We start from the raw sequence: 18,152 nt of genomic DNA on the forward strand, positions 1-18,152 counted from the left end.
AAAAAGAAAAGTATAGACATTGATTCAAGTTAGTGGATTGTTTTCTATAGCACCTGCATGAATTTTGAGCATGAACTGTGACATATCTGCAAGGCATGTTCAATGTCAGATTGGATTTCTTAACATTTTAAACCAAAGCTGCTGCTGCTGCTGGATAAGGAGTGGGATTGATACCTATTGAAAGAAACCATATGTGTATATACAGTATGTATGACAGTAAATAATACCGTAAAACATAGGTTAATTAGAGGCCAGCTCTTGCTGAAACACACAGAACATGTTCTTGTGATGTCTGTAATACTGTCAAGTTTGAACAGATGCCGCAGACACAGTTGCCGCAGACAGACAGCCTTGCTCGCTCATGGTAATCTACTAACACAAGAACACATTGGCATATGAACTCAGTAACCCTGACAAAAAGAATTTATGACTAATAACAGACTGCAAGTTTCAGACACGGTCACTGGGGCTTAGGATCTGAGGACTGAGGGCATTTCTGCACAGCAACAAATTCAGTCTTGTTAAGCCTGTGTACTTAGAGGGCTGCATATTAGATTTTTCTTGAAAAAAATGTCTTCATTCCTACATTTTTGTCATTAACTGTATAAATTCAAGTGGTCTAATATTCTGCTGTCTGGTGATAGCCATGGACATTTTACCAAATGTCTAATGTCAAATTTTACCCCACTTTATTTTGTTAACACCATGACATTTTGCCCACCATAACAGTAAACAATATATTGCCAGGCGGTCTACAATACATCACAAATATCTGTATAACTGAATAAATACACTTAAAAATGGGAGGATAAACACATAAAACCAAGTAAACTATTTATTTTCTGCATTATAAAATTCAGTTTCACAGATTTTACATAGATGAGATGTTTATACTATTAGAAGCTACAGTCTGCTCCTTTTAACACACACACAGTAATGTGAACATTTCCTAAATTTGAATTTATAATTCAAGCACAGAAGCACTGTTTGGGGTGGATTGTGCAAAGTGACCCAATTCAAATGATTCAAATGCATGATAACATAAAAGTTAAATTTTGCAGGAATATTCAGGATGGTAGAAATTGCTCAGTGATAAAGAATTTTAAAAATCAGGAACTGTGTCCTCAAATTTAGCCTATTTGTATTATCAAGACAATATAAGTCAAAGAATTTTACACCTTTGTAATTCAGGCAACAGGCAATGAATAAGAAGGTTTTTTCCACAATATTACACTCACACCAATGTACTGACACCAATGCCTCTAGACCCAGTAAGTAAACATCAAAAGTAGTGTGAAGAAAAAATAAATGATACTATGATACAAAGAAGCATAATTAGGCCGTTCTTTGATTAACCATAATAGAAAATGTAACACAGTTCAAGTTTTCACTGTGATTCAAAATTGTGCAATGTTACAATGTTGAAAAATTGGTGGGTTGTATATTCTTTGGTATTTTATTACAATAGATTTTGCTAAAATAAAAATATATTTTTAAAAACACCAGGTGGTTCTGACCAAGGTCAGTTGCTTATGTTTCCTCAATAGTTTTTCTGGGTTTCCCGATTAGTTTAATATGTTGTGCAAAATATAATGATTTGGATTCTGAGAAGAAATATCAAAATGCATTGCAGTGATAGACCATGGATGTATAAGAGCTCTTACTATACATCCATGTGATAGACAGGGAAGAAATACAGAAATTGTGTTAAGGGCCACTTGTTTTCTGTGTAGCTGTCAGTCATCCCGCCTGTAGGTGGCGGCAGCAGCTCAGCTCAGCTGACACTCACGTCCTTCATCACTTCCACCAAAACAAATGTTGGGAAGTAGCTGTACCCCCAACTTGCAGAAGCTCTGTGACGAATTAAATGAGTGAAAGTTAAGGAAACAGGCTCGTAGTTTGAGGATGAACACCACTCTGAAGCACTGGAAGGAGGCGGCCACTCTCATCTTAGCCGCCGGCCAGAGGCTCGGTGCGGACGGTTTGTCGTCAAGGACACCGGCGGCCAGCAGCCTCGGACGGTCACACCTGCCGCACAAGTCCCGCTTTGATTACGACGTTTTACTGCTGAAACGAAGCAGTAAAAGCGGATTCATGCCCAATGCTTATGTGTTTCCCGGCGGCATGGTGGACTCTTCGGACTTTTCGAGTGAATGGCTGGACATTTTCAAATCTTTCAGGAACTCTGTTAATTTTGGTCTGAGAAGAGTCAAACAGTCTGCGGAGACCAGACCTCCGATCTTCGCCACTGATCGGCTGAAACTGGGCTCCCCGATCCCGGGAGAGGTCGCCTTCCGGATCTGCGCCCTGAGGGAGACGTTTGAGGAGTCTGGTGTGCTCCTGGTTGTGTCCAAAACAGAGAAGGAGAGTTTGTTGAAAAGCACAGAGGACAGATGTGCCACTGATCAAACACTTCATTACAAGGTAAACGAGCTGTGCAGTAGTGAACTTACCAAATGGAGGGCTCTGGTGAACCAAAACCCCTCCAACTTCATCAGGATGTGCAGAGAGCTGGAGGTGCTGCCCAACATCTGGGCTTTACATGAGTGGGGCAACTGGCTGACTCCCAGCGGCCGATACGGTGTGCCGAGGTTTGACACAGCTTTCTTCATCTGCTGCCTGCAGGAGATCCCCCACACACTGCAGGATCAGAAGGAAATAGTGCGCTTTCAGGTGATCCATGAAGTCACTCTATTCATAGAGCATACGTAAAACTGTTGACCAAAGTGCCTTACAGACACTTAAATAAATAGGTTAGTGAACAGATGAATAACATGTATGCAGGCTGGTTATTTTAATAATTGTAATAATCTTCAAACAGATGTGAAAGTGGCAGATGTTGGCTGAATTGAATGAGTCCTTGCTGATTAGAAAGACACATGTCTTTGAAATCTAAACTGATCATATCTAGGGCAGCAACTAACTAGTTAATCCGTTGATTATTTTCTCGATTAATCGACTAGTTGTTTGCTCCATAAAATGTCCGAAAATTGTGAAATATATTTCCCAAAGCCCATGGTGACGTCCTCAATCGTTTTGTCTTGTCACAACCATCAGGCCATAACTCAAAGATATTGGTTTTACTGTCATATAAGACTCAATAAACCAGAAAATATTCACATTTGAGAAGCTGGAATCAGAGAATTTGGGCATTTTTTCTTAAAAAATGACTCAAAGCAATTAATCAGTTATCAGTTATAGCTGGCGACTCATTTTCTGTCGATTTATTAATCGACTAATCGTTGCAGCTCTAGCAGTTCCCAAAATACTCAATCTTTGTTCATGATTATTAAATTATGACTTATTGCTCATCGCTGCCAAACCGTCCTGTTTGAATTATGAGTGGAGACAATGAACAGCTGACTAAAATGGCAGCAGTACATCACTGTGTACTTAGAGTAAGTGTAAGAAATACATCACCAACAAGTCTCAAAGAGCGCAGTATAAAACTCTGTCAGTTGTCAAGTGTAAAAGTATAATTCCAGCTGTAGCGGCAGTGTGAAGGTGAATTGTTACATAATCAATAAACCAATCAAAGATTTCTTAACTAAGCCTTGCATTAGGGTCACTTTGGCTGGCATCTTCCCCATAACAACAGCTAATGGAAAAGAAACACGCCAGTACAGCTGTTAACCTCTACCTCTGTGTGTGTGTGTGTGTGTGTGTGTTTCAGTGGTCCACACCCTCAGAAGTCCTGCAGAGCTACCAGGCACGAGAGTTGTGGATCGCTCCTCCGCAGTTCTACGAGCTCAGCCGCATGTGCCGTTTCCCTCTGCTGAACGACCTCCACAAGTTTGCCGGCCAGCGAGCCACAGAAGGCTGCGAGCAGTTGCTGCCTGTTATTTTCCTAAAAGATGAACACTACATATCTCTGCTGCCAGGTGCTGATTGTCTGTCTCATTCAATCCACCAGTGAAGATTATAAACTGCTCAGTGCTGTTTTATAATATGAATGTGAAGTGGTGTTCTGAATATTAACGCTACCCTCACTATGCTCTGCAGGCGACAAACTTTACCCGTTGAACAGTTCAAGAGAGGCTGGCGTAGACACCATAACAGACCTTCAGCTGGAGGATCCTCTAGATGATTCTGCGCTGCACCGCATCTGTATCATGGATCCATATACTACAACTCTACAGATCACCATCACACCCAAGTACAACCACCTGCTGCCTGTTGTCGAGCCGGCTTCACCACTTGACTCAAAAAGTGAGCTTTGACGTGCTCCACCTGCTGCACGACACCCTCAACTTGCACACATAAAGAAAAAAAACTCTTAAAACAAGACAAGTTTATTTTATTATTATTATTATCATTAAACATGAATATTTACAGCACTGTCTAAAGCAGTTTGATTGTATCAGAGAGGCCTTTTTCATAGCAGATATTTGACCTGCCATAGTAGGAAAAGCATAGGTGTTACTAATAACATTAATGATGGCTGCATTCATTTGTGAGCCAGTTCCAGGCTTCTGGTGTTGTGCATGCTCACATACTCAAAGAAATATATACATAGATGCCGCATTGACCGCTTCAGCCCATTGCTGCTATACGTCATTGTTGCCGCCATATTGGACCGGGCAAGACTGCCTGTAAACAAGTGCAACTAAACTGGGAGCTGTGTTTTCTCTGGATAAAAAAAGCACTATAACGTTTACATTTCTCAACCGATTTCAATAAGTTGTTTCTATATTCAAGGGTTTATGATCCATGTGGAGTACAAACAGAGGTTTTTGTCTCCAGGTACTTAGAATCCAGATAGTTAAGCTACAATCGCTGCTAGACGCTCAAGAGAGGAGTGTGTATCAACGTTAAGCAAAGTTACAATACATGAACTGACTTACTTATGAGGTGGAAAATCATTCATTGTCATAAGGAATTGTAAAAACTCACGTGTGTCAAGCTTATTTTCCTTGGTTAATATGTGTGGAGACCTGTATAATATGATTTAATGTACATGCAGAAAGTTTTTGACATAGTGGAAATGGCTTTTTCTGTCTATGTTCCCATCAGTTTATTTTTTCTTGTGCTCAAGGTCAGAAAAGCTCGTTCACTATGAAATACTGAAAGAAGTTTGAAATAGTGGATCTTTAAGTATAATTTTCAACCATCATTGAAAAAAAATGGAACAATTCCTCAATTAATATTGAGCCATTCATGTGTCATCCCATTGAAACACTCGAGTGTCCAGGGCCATCAGATCTTAACAGTGTTCTTACCTTTTTTTATGTAATAAATCTGTTTTTTGACAAATCTGAAATGATTACTAATGGCTTTAATTTACACAGGACTTACAGTTTTTACAGACTCACTTTTTTTTTATCAGCAGCTGACGTATGTTAAGAGGGTCGTCAGACATGGAGTGATTCTGTGAGAATACGTTTTAGTGTAAGACTTTGGGTTTTGTTTCATCAATGGTGCTCATTCATTTTGACATAGTTCTGAAATTAAACAGGAGTCATCACGTCATTTCTCGACATGACATGATCTCAACAGAAACCCTGTTGATCACAACAAATGCATCTGACTCTGTTTGTATTGTTTATTGTGTCAAAGTTTGGGGGAAAATATAAGTTCAACATGGAAGTAATGAAATAGTTTCCTTCAAGAACTTCCTGCTCTTATAGTCTTTGAATTTTAGTTTGCTCGGCAATGTAAAGAAAATGATTTATGTAACCATTTTATTTTTGACCAAATTTAGTTTGTAACCATAGAAACATTCTAACTACCAAATATATCAAAGGGATTTATAGACAACACTTGCTGCTAATAGGTGGTGTGCATGCGTGCGTGCGAGTGTGTGTGTGTGTGTGTGTGTGTGTGTGTGTGTGTGTGTGTGTGTTATGATCCTTCTCAGTAGGATTGCACATGTCAGTGTTGGAGGCACTGCGGGGCTTCAACCTTCTCTCCTTTGGGTGTCTTCCCTGCTCACAGCAGTGTCCTTCATGGCAAATTAATAACTCATAAGAAATCATCTCTGTCAAACGGGTTGTACCCTGTGTCTGCCATTTATAAATGAATTTATTATTAAATCAATCAATTAATCCATTATTAATTTGATCTTTTTACCAATGCTGCTTTTAGCTGATTTCTTCTACAATGTGATGGTTTGTGATTTGTGATGGTAAAAGCTCAGTGAAATAGACAGAATAATGAGTCTAATGGGTGCTTGACAAATTTTCACATCTATCATCACAATACATGTTCTCATATAAGGCAATTTATATAAAGTAACTGATTGGATTTGTTTTTAAATTTCTCCTATTAATCCAAACATGTAACGTGATCACAGTAACCACACACTGCATCACTTTATAGCGTAAAGTAATCATAACCAGGTCTTTATTGTATAATATCTGGGCTTCTATACACTTCAAGTGTTAAAGCAGTTTGATATGTTCCGATAAATTTCATGTTCTTATAAAATAGCCCATCACAAGAAATAAAAAAGCTAAACTAAATGTAGAATATATATTTAAGGAACACGATTTCTGTTCATAATTCGTCATCTTTTGGCATCAGCTCTCACAGGAAAAGTGCACTTCACATGTGACAGTCCAGTGGGCTTCTTAGATGCACAAAATCAGCAGGAAGAGGCTGAATCAGGAAAGAGTTTTAGAGAGAGAGACTGTCCCTCTATCAACGGTTACGGTGCTGCCTTTTTTAAAGGTACCTTAATGTCGCTCTGACCTGATTGAAGCATTTTGTTCTAAAATGATGATGAGGCACACTATAACAGGTCAGCACCCCTTCAATCTACAATCCATCTTTTTTGACACATTTCATCTGTCAGCATGAGGAAGGATGCTGCTTGTCCCTCTGTTCAGCGCTGCCCTCCCTCCTCTGTCCTCACACATCGTCTGCTTTAGAGTGCTCTGTGTGTGTGTGTGTGTGTGTGTGTGTGTGTGTGTGTGTGTAGGATGGTGGTGGCAGAAGGGGGATGAGTTGAAATAACACAGCTCAACCGTCTGTGCTGTTTGTGGTGGAGAGTCCGTTGCGGGTTTCTATGGCAACCCACAGCCTTGGAAACCCACCATCTTCGTCCAGATGAGAGGATGATGCAGTGGTCTGTGTCCGCCAAGTGTGTAGCTCGCCTCTCTGCGAACCAGTCTGCTTAGTTTATTTGTTTCCAAGCAACAGAGTGAGACAAATAAAATGTTGCCATCATAAGTTAAAAGAAAACGCATCCAAGTAGAGAAAGTCGATTTACTCACCTGTAAAAGGTCTGTGAAGGTCAATTTTTGTACCTAATGAAGCATATATTGTAAAACTTTGATGCTGTGGCTATTTTGAGGAACTGCTTGCATAACAGATTGCAACAAAATCATTTCAGCGTGCCTGAAACAGTCTCAAAGTTGCATGAAAGTAGACTTTGGCGTTCCTCTTCCTCTGGAAATAGGAGGGACAAATTTTAAAGTGCAGTGTTTTAGGAGGCTTTATCTCGTCCACTATTTAAATCCCTTCCCTCTCTTCACCATGTTTAATTAATCACCTTTGTATTTTTGGATCTCTGGATGACAATGTAAGTCTGTCAGGAATTTCAAGTCGTCCGTGATTCACTGTTAGCAGAACGTACAGTAGTGCCTTAAATGACAGTTAAGATAAACACGATGTCAGAAAATCTACTGTGAATAAAGTGTGAGTGTAGCACGCCGCTGATTTTCATGCATCAAAGTCCTGCCAAAAAGAACGCTCTCGGCTCCTCAATTAATGTCTCTCTCTCTATCTATATCTATATATGTATATATCTGTCACACACACACTCTTGTCAGTTTTTTTTTTTATATGAGAAACATGTAATGAATGCAATCCATTACTCCTATGGGACTAACTAAGACTGAATGTCCCCTAAATGCAAGGGATCTGTTTACCCTTTACAATTATTGAAGAACCTCCTCAATACCACCCCCATTCCTCAAGAATGGGGGTGGTATTGAGGAGGTGATCACTCCAGTCAATTAAAAACTCATTTAATGTGCAACTGTTTAGCTGCAGGCAATTACAGCAGACTTTTCATTAGAATTCACATCAGAGCAGTTATTCAACAAACATATTTGTATAAAAAGATGATGACAGTAAAAAATGGCTGATATCTGCCTTCAGCTGTACTGTGGATCAAATATAAAGGGGAGCATATGGATCCTCACAGATACAGTCGAGCAAAATCTCAGCATTGAAAGTTAAACACCTCTCTTTATTGTTATCAGTTATTGACAACTCACTGGTTCATCATCCTTTACACCCTGTATACTGTCAACTGCAAGAGATGTGTTTAAAATAAAAACAGGTTTTGCGGAGGAAATGAAATGTGGAACTTTGTTTAACTTTGAATGACCATAATTATTTTGGGTCAGTATTTGAATATTTTGAATTTGAATTATTTCCTTAAAATTGTCATTTGAAAAAAGAAATGTGGGAGTGAAACACAAAATAAAGTGAAGCTGAAAAAAAAAAATTAACTTTTCTGAATTTGCATCTTGATTTTTAATTAAACCTTTCCAAAACCTTGAATAAAGAAAGGCAAACACATGATCAGCCATAGAACAGAAGCATATCAATTATCAGCCATCAGCTATGGAGGCTTTTTCCATCTGTCTTCACTTCACCTGTGTGCCAATCCAGGAATACCCTTAAAGACTCTTACAACTAAAACCATTAGGGAGGGAGAATCTCTGTAAGTCGCCTCTCCATTTTAAATTGAACTCCAGCGTGATCACGTCTAAGATAATAATCCTCTTCTTAAAATACCTCCGTGTACGTCTGATATATGTATCTCAAGCTTTGCAGTGATTACAAACTGGGCTTGACTTTTGGCTCATTTAAAACCATTAGGCTTATCTCAAAAGCAGGGATAAATATATCCCAAAGCCTTACTCCTAATAGAACTGTGACAGTCAATTTATGCTGATTTGGCATTGTGTGTTGCTTTTAAAGCACCTGCAGGAGCAACTTCTTCAAACTACAAGCGCTCAGTATGTGTTCAAAAAACTTTTATTATAATAAATATACTCAATTGTATGTACATTATCTGACACAGCAGTAGGCAGTTTATACAAACCCCTCTATTCACATGTTGCAACATTCAACACTGTTTGCAAGAAAAACCCTGAAAAGGAGCACGAGGAGGGTGCATTATTAAAAGACTGTGGACGTCTCTTAGGTCCCAAGGCTCTCATGAAGTACACTGTGATTTGATGCAATCAAGATGCAGGCCTATTACAATCTGGCTGTACAGATTTTATCATGTGTTAAAGCTGTGCTAACGGGAGTGTAAGAACAGTGCAGATTTAATCACATCCAAGCTGCGTGATGTGAAGAGCAAATCTTTATGGGTATATACTGGTTCTGTTGTTTTCCAACAAACATGACCCTACTTCTCTGACTACAGGGCCCCATAGTCGTTTGAACACATCTGACTTTGCTGGTTTAAATTCATAAATTTAAAGCATCAATCAGCAGAACATCAAGGGGAATACTTAACAGTAGGCTACATTTACGCTTGAGCTTTTCCACTAATCCACTTGGATTACGCGTAGTTTATATCATCCTGATGGCCAGACACTGTCACGTAATTTTATGACTTTTTTTTTTCCTCTTTCCAAAAATACACGACTCCTTGGCCCCTTAAAATAGGCCTACTTAACCTCAAATTGTACCCGGCGTCCATTCTCACCGAATGACAGCTATGTTGTTCTACATTTTTATCTAGTGCAACTCCTCAACTCCACCGAATACATTCACAAATCCGAGAAAGATTAATAACTTCGTGTGTCCACATTTATTCAGCCCCTTCAAGCCCACAAAAAGCTCTTTCTCTCTGTTGTGGAGCTGCTGGATCTTACCCACGGTGGCGCTCCCGTGGGCAGCCGGGCAGGGTGTCCGTCAGGGTGGACTGGTGGTTAGTCACTTCAGGACATATTGATTACCAAGTATCCTAGCACCACAGCGACCATAATAATGACACAGAATACAAACATAGCGCAGATGGAAGCAAGACTTGCATTCCTGTTGCCTCCACCTCCTTCTTCTTCTTTGGGCTCCTCTTCGCAGATAGAGATGACACCCACAGAGGAATTCCCCACGCTCATGTTGGACTTGAGCTCCGCGCCTGCCTCCTGCTTCGCCTCGACGGCCCACGGCGCCACCTGCACCTTCATCTCCATCTCTTCCATCATCTGGCTCACTTGGGAGATCTCGGTCTGCAGGTCCCTGAGGTCCGCCGTGTCGATGTTGCTGTCCGCCTCATACTTCATGTTTTGCACGCTCATGGCCCTGGCCGCCACGGTGGTGGTGCTGCCGGTCATCCCAGTCTGGATCAGGTGCCTCGTCGGCACCTTGAGGGGGAAATCCTGCCCTATCTCCAGGGACCTTTTCATGTCCACCTCCAGGAGGTCCATGCTGCTGGAGAAAAGAACCCATAGGCGCTCGTACTCGGCCCGGTCCTCTTTGCTGATGGTCTTGTCTTTGAGCAGAGAGGTCAGTTTAGTCCTGTTGGCCACAGCCAGCTCCTGGGCCTTTTTGCGGGTCCTCTTCAGCTCCTCTCGCAGGTTCTGCGAGTCCGAGGTGCTTCCAAGAGCGATCACCAGATGCCTGTAGCAGGCGGTTACTTTGTTCAGAGCATCCAGCATTGTTTTGCACTCCTCTTTCCCCATGACTGATTAAAAAAAATCTCCCCGCCAAACAAAAATATGAAATAATAAACAAAAGAGGTTTGAAGAGAAATGGCGAGCTGTTAGTGACGGCGGTTTAGCCACTGTCGTTAGTTTAGTTTCCACGGGAGCACACCCCCAGCTCTACAAATCCCCTCAGAGCACTAGTCAGAGCAAATTCCTCTCTATCCATGCTCCTTCCTGTCTACAAGCAAGCACAGAGAGCGGCTTAGAAATTAATGCGTCCATAAATGGCTTTAGGCTACCTTTGCGCGTCCTCACTCGAGATCAAACAGCGCCGGAGGACCTCTTTTGCAGGACGGATGCGAATGGATGTGAAACAATCCAATCTTCCTTTTTTATGAGATTGCAAATGTCTGTCCAGATTCAGCTACAGGTGTCACCACATCCGCCTATGACTGCTGCTTGTGTCAATCTCGTCATCAGCTTAAAATAAGTCCGTTAATGTTCACAGATGACGCGCTGCTGGGAGATGGAGATCTTCATTTACAAAGAAAAATGAGCTTCAGAGCGTCCATAACATGGGGAGGGGAAACAAGCCATCGTTTTTTAGTTTGTTTATCTGTACGGGGAGCTGTCCACTTCAGCACCCAATCGATGATGTTTAAATACCAGTAAGCGCCTTCTGTGGTCACATGTGAGCACGAAACAGAGCCATTCAGGCGGAGAGGCAGGCAGGGAAATACAACAGCTTCACTCCCATTGGTTTGGTCATGTAGTGGTCTAGTTTGAATGCAGCCCGTCATTGGCTGATCTGACCCTCCCGTGGGCAGGACTGTGTTGCCCATCAGAGTGGATGTCAAATCACAAAGCCCGAAACTATCTGCCACTATCTGCTATTTGTCATCAGGATCCCCGCATACTGTATGTTGTCAGCAACATTTCCAAACACAAGTGAAGCCATGACTGATGGCTGACCAGGTCTTACTTGTTTGATGTGATCAGGAGATACAGACTAGATTTATGAATGAAGTTATTGAGCTTTATTTATGTTAATCTTTGCATTCAACAACATTCCTGTTAACACTCGTATATGTGATCATTTTATACCTGCTTATTAAAAACAAATAAATGTACAGTGCTGAAGAAAATGAGCAATCAGTGTCATGTGCATTAGTGACAACCCACATATTTGTCTCTTTCTAGTTTGCATAGTTGCATGCCTTGCAGTCCATCAGACACACACCTGCTTGCACACAGTTTAGGTTTCATGGAGGATGCCAGTTGTTGCACACAGTATTTGTTGGATAATGTGTTGTTTACCCAGTTGGCTCCTGCTGTGTTGAGAGATGAGAGGCAGATAGGGCTGTGAGGTGTTTGCCTGGTTTGCTCTTTTTGCATTATTGAAGCGGGTGGCGCCTAATGATTCAGTGACTGCAGAGCAAAGCTAATGGACTTGATGTGCATGAGGATGCCAAAGGAACCAAGGGCAAAGCTCATTGTTTGCTTTATATAAGATGACATCTGATTATTTCTCATGATTTATTTCTTCTACTCCTTTTTTCTCCCAGATTGTAATTTAAAAAAAAAAAAAAAAAAAAACTTTGTATTTGCTCATATCAGCTTTTCTGTTGATGCACATTATTGAGACTTCATGCATTGTCACTTATATACTAATATCCGTAACTCCCTATTCATTCAGTTTAATCTAATTCTATGTCCCTCTGCTCTGTTTGTACTGTAAACTGTGCTGTTAGATATGTTTTAACTTGCCGGTGATGTCTGACTAATAACAAATATCTTGGCTGAGTCAGATGTTTTGTTAAGATCTTGGCAAATGCATCTTCTTTCCTTTGAATTTGTTTCCATGGCAACATCTCACCTCTTGGCAAGCACTCTCCAGTTATTTTTTTTTTTTACATGGTATTCAATTACTGACATCACAGAAAATTGTCAACAGTCGTTCTCTCATGATGTATTTAGAAATACATGTCAAAAGAAAGATTTATATAATTAAATTTTTTAATGATTTATTCTACATTTTTTAATTGAACAGTATATGAGTTTTGCTTTGTTTTTCTGTATAAATATTGAATATTTATAAAAGTACTTTCATTTTTACAAAGATACATTGCAGTTTTTCCAGATGCCATGTCCAATGTGCAACACACAAAATCTTTGAATTGCACTCTACACAGATAAAGTAAAAGTGAATGATTTTCCAGCCCACAAAATATCAGCATCTTATATCAGACCTAAGTTAACAAGTACAGAAACACAGTTAGAGTCAGTGAGACAAACAACACGCATGGTCTCCACGCAACTCCGAACTTGGAAAATTACATAAATCCGTTCAGTCTATTCTTTACCACATTTACACGGAACCACTGACAGAATAAAGGCAGAATTGCAGGATTACATAGTAAAATTGGCTCTGCTGTCTCTCTGTCTGCGTTCCTATAATAAGACTTCCAATAAGCCGGTCTGTTAGATTCAAGTGTTAGGATGAGTCAGACATGCTGTGGCCTGATTGCTCTCAGAGTGAACACATCATGGAAGACTCAGTTTGATTTCCTGTGCAGAGGCTCTTGGTGGTTTGCTGTTACACAGAGAAGAGCAACAAGGCTGGAAAGAGTTTAAGATGTTCTTATTCTCTTAACATCGATGTATGCATTACACTGACTCACGAAAAGACAAATAAATCCTGAAAAAAGCAAGATTTCTGAATTTGCTGCGAACACTTTATTGTTAGTAAATGGCACATTTTTCACATATTTAAAGTCTTTTTGTGTTGTTTTGGTTTTTGTCTGTATATTTTTGAGCAGTATTTCCCTGATTTAGATAAAAGTGTCAAAGATGAACTATCCATTGCTTGGTTTTTGGTCAGATTTTGACCAAGAAGCAAAATACGGCAGGACCGAGAGCAACATTAATTGTATATTCAAGACAAAACCATAACGATGGTCAGATATTTATTGTCATAATAATGCCGGTTAGTAGTACACAAGCAACAACTACTGCTTATCCTCAGTTGCTAAACATCAAACGCTTGAAAATGCAAGATCTTTGTAAGACATGATTTCGACATCATGTGACTTTAATTGCAAATAAAAGCAGAAAATACGATATTTTGATGAACTGCAGTTTAATGTCAGTTATGAGAGAGGTATACTTAATTGAGTGTGACCATCCAGACTGTTGGGTTGACATGGCAGATTTTTGTGGCTGCTGTATGACATCAGCTTGTTGCATAAACCCATCTCTTCCTGTGCTGTGACATTTGAAAATGAGGCCAGAATTGTTTGTGTTCGCCGCAGACCCCTGAACACGTGTTGCATTTTAAAGTGATGTCTGCTAAAGAAGGAAGTGCCTTTTGTGTTTACAAACAGAGCCCCAGCTCACTGAATTAAGCTGGACGTTAACCTTCAACACTACGGACGTAAACTGCATTTAGATTATTATTTTTTCATAAAAGGTGTGTATGATGCCACTCGCACGTAAAATGATGGCATCTTATAAAATCCTAAACTCCTCCTATATATGGCGGAGACATGATGTGACAATACCAAAAGCGTTGAAATAAAATAAAAAGTGATCAAAACACCCACAGCTTCAAAAGGTTAAGATGAAAAGGAAACAAAAGAAGAGGAGAATAATTTGGTATAGGGAGGTCAACAACTGATGCTATAAAATGATCTACAAACTGTAATCCAGATTAGCAGGTTCCTAAAGGTCCTGGGATTAGCAGTATAATGCCCACTAATGTATCTTTTAATGGAGGCTGTCGTCTCTCACTCACGCATTTTCATCATATGGAATTGATGATTTAGGCAGGAGATAGAGCCTGCTGGCACTCACTACAGTTTGTGTGAGATAATGGTCAAAAACATGAAGATGTTTTGCCTCAAAGTGCAATAATGCCCTGAGCAAACACATTAGAAAACTCTCGAATAACCTCTGTCATCTGTCTTAATAATCCCAGGAAAAAGCTCATGCACTGCCCTTTCCTCTAAAATGCGAGTATGTTCTCTAGATAAGGCCTCACCCTAAGTTTAGTCTAATGCAGTCATCGTGATGTGCTGTTCTTGCTACAGTAAATTCCTGTGCCTGTGCTGCATATACTGTATGTTATTTAATAAAAGGTATAAGAGAAGCCTGGCAGCCACTGTTACAGCACATACTAGATACGTTCAACAACTGCACAACAGTGATTCCTACATTTGTTCTGATGTTGCATTATGATATCATGCAGATCTTTTTTTAAATGTGTTTTCATCCCTTTCAGACAGCTGTGGTTTTGTATTCATTCCTGTAAAACATAAAAATCAACTTGCAGAGATTTGACACTTGCTTGAGATTGGTAATCCATCATATTAAACACCTGGCCAGGGTTTTCTTATTGTTACTCAACAACGTTACACTTATGGATTGCCCAACTTACTTTTACTTTTACTTACTTTTTGAAAATGGTAAGAAATGGTGATCTGAAGTAAACAGACTAAAACATCTAGATTTATAGCCAGAGAAAAGCACTCAAGGACCAAATCCAGTAATAGGGGCAGTGCCTTGGAGAAGGTCAGTGTCAGGAGTGTTCCTAAACCAACACAACATGGATGACTCTCAGTGTGAAAAAAACTGCAGCACCTAGAGGAGACCTGCACATACTCAAAGGAAAACAAAGAAACTCCTCAACTCCTCAATCAGTGGGGTTTGAATTCAGGACCTTTCTGCTGTGAGGGAGTAGTAACTGCTTATCCACTCTGTGGTCAGTATCATCTGCTAAAATCCCCTCCTTTGACTCCTCCAAGTCTGACATCTTACTTAATAGTGCCCACATTTGAGTGAAAGTGTCCAGAACAGGATTAGCGCAGCATGTAGCACTAATCTTACATGATCACGGAAAGCTGACTTGATGTCTTGTTACTAATGTAGAAAAAAATCCCTAAAAGCCAACCATTACTTGGGTGGGCCTCAGATTTAAATTTGGAAGTGTGTTGCAGCTTGTTTTAAGTGGTTTGGGATGGTCGAGTTGGCAGAGAGGCAGGCGGGATAGAGAGCCCAGAGATGGAGGCTGTTTGTGGTAGTATGGGGAAGATTCAGTCAGTCAGAAACAGAGGCATGAAGGGGGGGTGGAGGGGCGAGTGAGTGAGAACCAGAGAAAGAGAGGAAGTCTGTCTGTTGAATTATTGATGGACCTCATCCACTATGTGGACACGGCGCAGCATGAGGCAGCAGGGTGAACCGTGAGTCACGCCTCAACTCCACGAAGGTCCGGATTGAGGAGGATCTCCACTCAACCTTGACACACACACACACACATAAATGCTCCTCCCTATGAAAAGGAAAGCTAAGCTTACCTTAAAAGCCCTCATATAAACTTTGTATTGATCGTGGCAAATGTGATGTAGCACTTAGGAAAAGTGGGATGCATAAGTGTGTGTGTGTGAGTGTGTGTGTGTGTGTGTGTGTGTGTGTGTGTGTGTGTGTGTGTGTGTGTGTGTGTGTGTGTGTGTGTGTGTGTGAGGGTGGGGTAGACTGAACTCCTGAAAGCCAGTCTTTTGCTTCAGACCCTTGCTTACACATATTGCGTGCAACTTAAAACTGTCCAGTGCTGCAGTGATGTTTGTAATAATAGGAATTTTTTTTTAAAATTCTGTTAAATTTAACTTTTTCAGTCTGGGAAGTGGCAAGAACTGGCCACCATTGTAGAATATTGTTCCCATCAAAAAATTGAGCCTAAATTTCTTCAACCAGAAGTCATACTGAATGGTGTGTTTGTAAAGCATATACATCTTTTTTTTTTAAGTAGAATATCATAAGTCTCTCTAGTGTGCTACAGAATAGTGTATGCTTTCCATGCTATACTGAGATGAGCCAAAAGAATCCATGGCATCTGCTCGGTCAAGGCTTAGTACTAATCCTATCACACTAAGGTAAACTCCGGAGAAGATGCATGACATTTGCCCTCATGCTGCAAATTTGAAACAGCCTCATAATATTTATTTTATGCCCCTTTTCTGTCATCCACCATTCCTTTTACTCTCCTCTTCATAGTGTCTAATAAAAACATGTTAAAAACAGATACATTCTGCCCAGTTTGTCATTCATTGGTGGGTATGAAGGAGGTACTTGTTTGTCCGTTGGCTCCTCTCACCAAGGCCTTAATGTAATCCATTGTACCTTACCCTCTCTGTAGAAAATAGAACAGTGCAGTGAAAGGAGGAAACAATGGATGGATTAAAAAGATGTCCTTCACCAGGCTCTCAAGAGACATTCAACTCTGCCAGACTTTAGGAGCTTTCTATAGTTAATAAGAGAGATACATTAGTGACCTTTAACGTTCTTTAAGCTGTCATTGGTTACTTTTTTCTCAAGCTCACTGTACTTCAGCCGTCATTTTTTGCTGTGTGCACAGTGCATCCAAACATGCAAGAGAGCTGATGGTCTGGAGGGAAAAAGGTCTTGGTCTTCCTCTGTTTTACTCCTGCAGTTTTAGCCAACAGATTGCCTTTCTCAGAAAATCCCCTCTAAAAGGCTTCTAGGTTGGATTTGTGTGGGGCGAGGCGAAGGTGGATGCAGCAGAGATAAGCCTGTGCAAGGTTAGAGGCCATCATAGACTGGGTTTGTGTCATTCTTCATGCCGCTGTAGACAACAATGTCCATGGTCAAGACTCTAATACTTCTGCTCTGATTTTCTTTCAGTCTGCCATCTCCCAGTCTCTTGCTTGTGTGTCTGAGGGAGAGTTTGCATGCACGTGTTTTTCTTGGATGTTTTCAGTGTAGACAGATGGTATTGTATGATCAGGTCAGTTGTGTGGAATATGCATTAGCAGAATTAGACCATAAAATGCACAGGGTCACATGATGTTTGAACTCAATGCCTTTGGCGATTGCATACCATACAGACCTATAAATACTATATAAATAAACCTTTTTAAATAAAGAAATGAAGAAGAAAAAGAGCCATTCTCACTTTCAGTTTCTTTCAGGGTAATAATTTTGATCAAACTGACCATGTAGTCACCTAGAGAGGCACCAAATCTCATTTAGTAATTGTGATAGGGACCTGTTTAAACCAACACGTCTTCATAATTAAACAACCACAGATTGGTCGATTGTACCATGCACTCAGGAACGACCCATATTGGTGCTTTCCAAAACCATTACAAATCACTGTTAAAAATAATGATGTTTTATGGTGTGACAATGCTGTGGTTAACATCTGGTTAGGTTCGGGCACAAAAACCACTTGGTTAGGGTCAGGGAAAGATCATGGTTTGGGTTAAAATGACAACTTGAAACGTGGTGTGGGTTAAAGTTACTACTTCCTTAAAGTCAGGCAACCTTTGTCGTCATGGCAACAATAAACACCATGACAATCGTAGTTACAGTTTTTAAAAAACTGTTCCAACTCGTGGTTGGAAGCGTGGCACTTTGCCATACAACTGTCTAGGCAGCCACCCAACCCACCACCTCCACACTCCACAACATAACTATAGGTCGTTTTTTGTGCCTGAATTTACAACCTATACTGTAGTTTTT

At 40.4% G+C, this 18,152-nt stretch overlaps 2 protein-coding genes across 2 annotated transcripts; one reads left to right on the forward strand and one right to left on the reverse strand.

The window, feature by feature from the left end:
- The first annotated feature begins 1,795 nt into the window (after positions 1-1,795).
- Positions 1,796-5,464, forward strand: nudt19 (nudix (nucleoside diphosphate linked moiety X)-type motif 19). Its single transcript, XM_067593505.1, has 3 exons — positions 1,796-2,673; positions 3,674-3,881; positions 4,003-5,464. The coding sequence occupies exons 1-3, from the start codon at positions 1,906-1,908 to the stop codon at positions 4,218-4,220; spliced, it is 1,194 nt and encodes a 397-aa protein (XP_067449606.1). The 5' UTR covers positions 1,796-1,905; the 3' UTR covers positions 4,221-5,464.
- A 3,509-nt stretch (positions 5,465-8,973) lies between these two features.
- On the reverse strand, positions 8,974-13,602 carry si:ch73-167i17.6 (regulator of G-protein signaling 9-binding protein). The gene has a single exon (XM_067593517.1). It carries the CDS (start codon positions 10,650-10,652, stop codon positions 9,909-9,911), a length of 744 nt encoding a protein of 247 aa, XP_067449618.1. The 5' UTR covers positions 10,653-13,602; the 3' UTR covers positions 8,974-9,908.
- Positions 13,603-18,152: the final 4,550 nt, after the last annotated feature.

Source organism: Thunnus thynnus, chromosome 1 (assembly GCF_963924715.1).
Source record: "Thunnus thynnus chromosome 1, fThuThy2.1, whole genome shotgun sequence".
Taxonomy (NCBI): domain Eukaryota; kingdom Metazoa; phylum Chordata; class Actinopteri; order Scombriformes; family Scombridae; genus Thunnus; species Thunnus thynnus.

Coding starts and splice junctions, on each gene's coding strand:
- nudt19 (XM_067593505.1), top strand. CDS start 1,906: ATGAACACCACTCTGAAGCACTGGAAGGAGGCGGCCACTCTCATCTTA. Junction 2,674..3,673: donor AGGAAATAGTGCGCTTTCAG/GTGATCCATGAA, acceptor TGTGTGTTTCAG/TGGTCCACACCCTCAGAAGT. Junction 3,882..4,002: donor CTACATATCTCTGCTGCCAG/GTGCTGATTGTC, acceptor TATGCTCTGCAG/GCGACAAACTTTACCCGTTG.
- si:ch73-167i17.6 (XM_067593517.1), bottom strand. CDS start 10,652: ATGGGGAAAGAGGAGTGCAAAACAATGCTGGATGCTCTGAACAAAGTA.